The following is a 7,432-nucleotide window of genomic DNA, read 5'->3' on the forward strand; positions in this document are numbered from 1 at the left end:
CGTGGCGTTCGATGGACAGGAAGACGGATGGCTGGAAGCGATCCGCTTGTTGAAAACAAAAACGTGAATCGGATTTATTTTGTATTCGTTATAATGTCACGTCTCCGTGCTAATTCCAGCTACAGGAGAAAGTTACATGTCAACTCTGCGTTGACACACCTCGTAAATAAAGAAACATCCGTATTTAGCTCACAACTCCACAAACCACACCTGTCTAAATATTTGCGTAATACTTTCACATCTCTTGTCATTGTAACCATGGTAACTATTGGATCTCCTTTCCCCCTGAACTTGTTGGAAGGAGTGGTTTGCGGTGATGCACTTTGTCTTATTCACGTTTTATTTAACTGTTAGTTTTATTTCCCCTGCGTGACGATTTCCTTTAAGAGCTTATCAAAAGTCTTCTTTTCTTTACTGGTTGTGGATTCATCGATGACTGAGGCTCGCGGTGTCAGCACAAATATCAATTTAGATGAAAACGGTCAATCCAGCAGGGGCGTCTTGTTATTTGTGCAGCATAAATCCATGTTTTATGAATCCAAGCACTCGCATTAGATTGTTTAGCCGCTCCCAGACTCCTTCTGAACCACGAAGGGTCTCCCCAAAGTTCGCTTTTCATTGTTGGAGCCCCATGAGTTGATTGACTGCTAACGTGGACAACAGCATCCGTAGGAAACTTGTATTCCAGTGGTTTTGGACCAGTGGTTCTTAACCTGGGTTCGATCGAACCCCAGGGGTTCGGTGGGTCAGTCTCAGGGGTTCGGCGGAGGTCAAGACACACATTGGTGATGACATCACCGGCCGCAGGTGATCACGCGACATAGCTCGGCCTATCCGTGCTGCGGGGATTTTGGCGCGCTCAGTTGTAGTAACTTGTGACTGTCGTGATGGTACGTCATGTGATTTCTTTCTTAATATTTTAATCCCTTCATACTAATTACGTCGGGCAAAAAAAGAAAGCGGTCGGAAGAACACGTACAATACGGATTCACATGTATGACGGAACGTGATTGGAATCGATGTCCTAACTGCATGATTTGGAATGACAAGATGAGCAATTCTAGTCCGGCACCGGCAAAACTAAGGGAAGGCTTCCTTCAGCTGCGTGGAGATGGAACTACAAGAACATAACGTTTGCTGGATTCAAGGTGAAGGGAGCCAGATTCCATGAAAAGGCTACTCTGCCTGTTCTTTGTACCCATCAACGAAACCATCCTCGATCCAATAAAGAAGGGTCCGGTGAATGCGCATGTAAAACAGGTGGGGTTCAGTACCTCCGACAAGGTTAAGAACCGCTGTTTTGGACGGTGGGATGTGCACTCACAGTCAAATACACCATTTAAATAAAAAAAAAAAAACCATGGTGCTCCATTTGTGCATCACAAGGTTCTCCTTCACAGCATCACAGTTTGAACGATTTCGCCTCATAGCCGATTGACACCCGTTTTATCGTATCCCGCGTCGTTCCGACACGATCGGCTTATAAATGGGGGTGTTTTGTCGGCTCCGCGGTCGGTCGCAACGATGCAGAACGCGCAGAAATTCTTCAACGCCCTCGTGTCCGAGTGTCCGAGAGCCGCGGCCTCAAGCGACGCCGATAAACCCGAACCCCGGTCGCAAGCCGGAGCCGGGAACTCCTGGCCGGGCGCCACGGCGACCTGCGTGGAAGCGGCGGAGACGCTTTCCAAGCGGTCGTCGGTGTTTCACAACCCGTCGTGTTTACGCAAAGCACTCGCGGACGGGTTGAGGGTGACCATGCATCTGCCACGCAGATGACACGAACCCCATGCTCGCTTTGATTTTATTTTGTTGTGAGTTCCTGTTGCGCCACTATTCAGTAAATTAATCGTCCTGCATGAAAAAGAAGCAACGTATTGGTGTTCTTTTTTTAATTATTATTCAAAATGGCATTAAAATGTGTCACCAGTTGTTAACGTCAACACGTGCCGCAAACCCCCATGTGACGTAAATGGTGTGAAATCAGCAATTTAAAACACGCTTTCCTTGAAGTAAAAACCTTTATTTTAAAAACGCCGCCAGTCATCTGAGCCGCGAAACTTGGAAAAAGGTGAACCTCGTGCAATTCCTCTTGACGGTTCGTAGATCTTCGCTGGAGATGTTTGTCGATTCCTCGCCTGCAGAAGTCTGTGAAAAAAAAAGTGGAATTTGCGTTTACATTTCCTCACTGTGCTTGTCGAATACCGAGATATTGTTGCAATCCTGGATCGTAAAAACATGTTAAACACGTCTTGACAACTTATGTGAATATAAAAATATTAATCGCAGGTTTGGTTTGATCCAAAGTAAAGAAATATTAATTCCGGTCATATTGACATTTCATTTTGATGCTGATTTCATGGTGAAGGTTTTAAACCAGGGGTCCCAGACCCAATTGTGGCCCTCAGTACAATATTTTGTGGCCCCCTGCCTGAAATCAAGCGGGTTTGAAAAAAAAAAATGGGCAAGAAATAAATGAAAAAGCAACTTTGCAATGTATTTTTGGCTTCAAAATAAAAAAAAAAGTCAAGTGACATTGTTAGAACGTTTTTTTCTTATTTCTATAAAAACCACAAAAAAAAATAGCCAAAAAAAAAGGGCAAAATTAAAAGATTGAATTAATAGCCCGAATAGCCACCTTCAAATCTTTGCACTTAAGACCTTAAAACACTTTATAGCCTTGACTTTGACACTTTATAATTTTATTTGTACTTTTTTTTTTTTTTTTTACTGTTTATACAATTTCCTACTATTATTTATTATTGTTATGTTTTACTTGAAACTCTGGCACAACAATTTTCTTCGGGATAAACAAAATTGTTCTTATTCTTATTTATTCTTATTCTTAGCCTTGTAAACATTATACCTCCTCTTATACATGCTACCAATCCATTTTCTAACAAATTCTAGTGGCAAATTTTCCCACAGTGACAAGATTTTCTCTTTTCACTTGACAATATTTTAGGGTGTAATGTCATCAATTCTTTTTTAATATTAATTTTTAACAGTAATTCGTCATGTCTTTTTGAGGAACAGTTCATTACAAATAAAGATTTGTATAATTTACCTGTTTACCTCCTTTACACTAAAACAAAGCAAAAATTTGGACTTTGTGTTACTTCTAGCGAATGATTTTACTGGTCCGACATCAAACAAATGAGTTTGACAACCCGGGTTTAAAACCCGACGGCCGGTTCCTGTGTTTCGATACCTACATCTGCGAAGCCTGACCCCGACGGGTCACGAGCCAGGAGTCGGATCTTCACCCGATGATCCATCTGATCTTCTTCCTCCAGCTGGGATCCCTGGTGGCGGCGGCGGGGGCCGGGCTGCTCCGGGCCTGGGCCTGGGCCCGGTCCTTCTCCAGGTTCAGCCTCAGGTTCTGCCTCAGGGCCGCCTGGTATTTGGCCTCCAGCCGCACCATGGCTGGCTCGTAGGTCTCCAGGTGTCTCCTCAGCTGCCTGATGTCCTCGGCCAGACCCTTCTTCTCCACCAGGACCCGCATGTACTGCAGCTGATGGACGTCCCGCTCCCTCTGGATCCGGACCAGGCTCTCCCCGGCGGCCAGCACCTGGAGCCGGAGCGCCGCGGCCTCCCGGCGGGCCTCATCCAGCTGCGCCCGCAGCAGCTCCCGGTGCGTCACGGCGTCCGGGAGGAGGAAGATGCCGCCGGAGAGGCCGGAGGCCGAGCCGTACCACTCGGCCTCGAAGCAGTCCAGGCTCCGGTGCAGACCCGCCCTCCGCAAGAAGTTCCGCAGGAAGTCGCTCACCGTTTCCGGGATGCAGGCGACCGTTTCCAGATTGGACCCCGCGTCCTCCCGCACTTCCTCCCGCGGCGCCTCCTCCTCCTCCTTCTCCTCCTCCTGCTCTTCTTCCTCCGGCTTTTCCGGCTCCTTCACCTCCTCCTGCTCCACCACCGCCTCCTCCACCTCCTCCGCGGCGCTCCTGGGCCCCGAAGGCACCTCCTGCTCCTCGGCCACCCTGGCAGACATCCTCCGCTCGCTGCGCCTCCTGGGACCCGCGGCTTGTTGCCAAGGCGACCGTACACAGAAGGGGGTTAGGGTTTCGCGTTGCCATGGTAACCGCACAACAAAAACAACAACTGAACTGAACTCTTCTAACGAGCTGAACGTTGATCCTGAAATTTTAATTGACTTTTATTATAAATTCGCTCACTTATTCACACATCATAGAGAAACATGAACATTCAGTCATTCATTCATCATATAGACTGACAGCCATGACATCATAGAGGCTGGTGACTATTCACTTATTCATTTACGCATCATTAAGAGACATGCAAACACACACTCATTGAGACGTACCATTCATGCATTCACCCATCATATAGTGATATGCAACCATTCACTCATTCACAGAGACATGCAACCATTCATTCATTCATTTTCACATGCAAACATACATATATAGCGACATAAACCATTCACTCAATTACTCATAGTGACATGCAACCATTCACTCATAGAGACGCGCAAGCATTCATTCATTCATTCATTTTCACATGCAAACATGTAAGAGTGCACTCGTTCACTCATATAGTGACATAAAACCACTCAAATATTCATAGTGACATACAAGCATTCACTCATTCATTTCCATGTCATAGACATACAACCATTCATTCATTTGGAGACGCAATCATTCACTCAGACACACAACCATACACTTATTTATTCACTAAATAAGCATACAAGCGTGCACACTTAGAGATTTATGCAACCATTCATTCATTTAATTACACATACAGAGACATACAACCATACACTCATTCATTCTTAGAGATGCTACCATTCATGCAATTACTCATAAAAACATACCGATGGCTGGAATGCAAAACCTATCTGAAAAAAAAACACTTTTTCAGGAAATTAAAAAAACGTTTCATTTGATAATAGTATGGATTTTGTTAAAGATATTCGAGAATATTCTATTGTTCACAGACTATATTTCTATGTTATAATTTAAAATAAATAGCATGTATCTTTTCCACTGACAATTCAGATAAGTGCTTTTTCTATTTTTTTTCTGCTGCATTGTGCACTTAGGAGTTTTGTCATGTGACATTTATGTCAAAAGAAAGGGCTGGATTATCTTGCAGATTGTCTGAAAATGTGGAGCCATCCCATTTCTCATCCTTTCCATGTAAAAACCCCAAATTGAAATATTTGCAGTAGTAATTAGTAATTCATTTACACATCATAGAGAGGTATACAACCATACAGGACTGTCTTAGAAAATTAGAATATTGTGATAAAGTTCTTTATCTTCTGTAATGCAATAACAAAAACAAAAATGTCATAATTCTGGATTCATTACTAATCAACTGAAATATTGCAAGCCTTTTATTATTTTAATATTGCTGATTATGGCTTACATCTTAAGAAAACTCAAAAATCCTATCTCAAAATATTTAGAATATCATGAAAAAGAAATTTTTGAGGCATACAAGAAATTTCTGTTTTTAATTGCAAAGTATATCTCAATGTGTGTACAGGACCGTCTCAGAAAATTAGAATACTGTGATAAAGTTCTTTATCTTCTGTAATGCAATTACAAAAACAAAAATGTCATACATTCTTACAATAATTACAATTACCATTCAACTAAATATTGCAAGCCTTTTATTATGTTAATATTGCCAATTAAGGCTTACATCTTAAGAAAACTCAAAACTCAAAATATTAGAATATCATGAAAAAGATTTTTTTTTTTTTTAATTGTATTGCAGAAGAGAAAGAACTTTATCACAGTATTCTAATTTTCTGAAATGGTCCTGTACACACATTGAGCGATACTGTGCACCCAGTCTTCATATAATATAATAACATACAATCACTCATTCATAGAGCGTACTGTGCATCCATTCACTCATCACATAGTTACACAACTAGCAACTCAGTCAAACGTCATATTTGGAGACACACAACCGTTCCCTCCTCATTCGCACATACAGAAAGATGCAACTGTTCACTTATTCATTCACACTTCCTATCGAGACATACAACCATTCACCCTCTCCTTCAAACATCTGGGCAGTTTAAGGTCTCCAATGAACCTCCTGTGTGTTTTTGGACTCATGGAAACCTGGAGAGTCCACTTAGAAAAGCCTCCCTGTGGGAATCCGTTCGCGTGGACCGGTGCCATCAGATTCGTTCGTGTCCCGTTAAATTACTTTCTCATTGACTTGCTGATTTATGCAGTTTTCATCACTTTCAGTTTGTTGCAAATTAGGTTTAGGAGTCAAACAGCAAAGCTCATTAAACGGTTTGGAGACATCTGAAGCACATCATGAACTCAGAGTAGCAAAATTTTAACAAAACATGAATTAAACAACGGGTATATCATCCGTGGGACTTGGAATTATGCTTATCTTTGATTTGCACCGATTATTTCTTTTTACCGTGCGCGTCTTTCCTTCCCATGGCGTCGTTCCCGTCGGCTCTCCCGGGGCAGGATGCGACCCCGGCGCTCCGCCGAGGCTCTACAAGAGTTTTCACAGGGGCTGTGATTTAATTTAATTTCATAGAGGATTCTGTGAAGCGCTGTGTGTTTGTGTGGCGGCTGTTTCTGTGAAGTGTTGGTTGTGAAGTGGAAGGGATATTTCAGCATCACACACACACAGACACACACACCCATGTCAGCATGTCACCACAGTGCATTTCTTCTTCTTTTCCTGCTCCCTTCAGGTTTCTCCACGATCAATCATCTGTTTCCATCGAGCCCGTAAATCTCTCTGGTCTTCCTCGAGACCTCCTGCCCGGCGGTTCTAGTTCTCCATCATCCCTCTTCTTTACATGTCCAAACCGTCTCAGTCTGATTTTATCTCCAGAACATCTAACACACGGTGTCACTCTGAAGGACTCGTTCCCGATCCTATCCGTCCTCCTCAACCCCCGAGGAGAACGTCAACATCTTCATTTTTGAAGTCACCATGACACATATAAAAGTGAAGATGCTGAAGTTCTCCTCGGGAATGAAGAGGACGGCCCTTTTCATTCTCTCTTTCTCACTCAACCCACTGCATTCAGCTTAGAATACTGGAAATCTGGAAATCAATGTATGGATGTTTGTTATTCAGACCCTTTTCTACCATCAATGACCCCAACTGCAGGATAAGCACTATAGATTGTGATTGAATGAATAAGAATAAGAATAAGAATAAGAATAAGAATAAGAATAAGAATAAGAATAAGAATAAGAATAAGAATAAGAATAAGAATAAGAGTAAGAATAAGAATAAGAATAACTTTATTTATCCCGAAGGAAATTGTTGTGCCAGAGTTTCAAGTAAAACATAACAACAATAGATAATAGTAAGAAGGAGGGAGAATAAGAATGAATACCAATCATCGACCGTGCCCAAGATCATATTCAGATCAGAAAAAAATAATCACACACACACACACACACACACA

At 42.5% G+C, this 7,432-nt stretch overlaps 1 protein-coding gene across 1 annotated transcript; it reads right to left on the bottom strand.

Moving 5' to 3' along the window:
• Positions 1–2,017: 2,017 nt before the first annotated feature.
• On the bottom strand, positions 2,018–3,989 carry LOC147220619 (uncharacterized). The gene is made up of 2 exons (XM_086170731.1): positions 3,213–3,989; positions 2,018–2,145 (listed from the first exon to the last, which is right to left on the bottom strand). Exon 1 carries the CDS (start codon positions 3,986–3,988, stop codon positions 3,260–3,262), a length of 729 nt encoding a protein of 242 aa, XP_086026857.1. The 5' UTR covers position 3,989; the 3' UTR covers positions 2,018–2,145; positions 3,213–3,259.
• Between the last annotated feature and the right edge of the window lie 3,443 nt (positions 3,990–7,432).

Source organism: Fistularia commersonii, chromosome 23 (genome assembly GCF_037954325.1).
Source record: "Fistularia commersonii isolate RoL2024-O1a breed Wild chromosome 23, RoL_Fcom_v1.0, whole genome shotgun sequence".
NCBI classification, from domain to species: domain Eukaryota; kingdom Metazoa; phylum Chordata; class Actinopteri; order Syngnathiformes; family Fistulariidae; genus Fistularia; species Fistularia commersonii.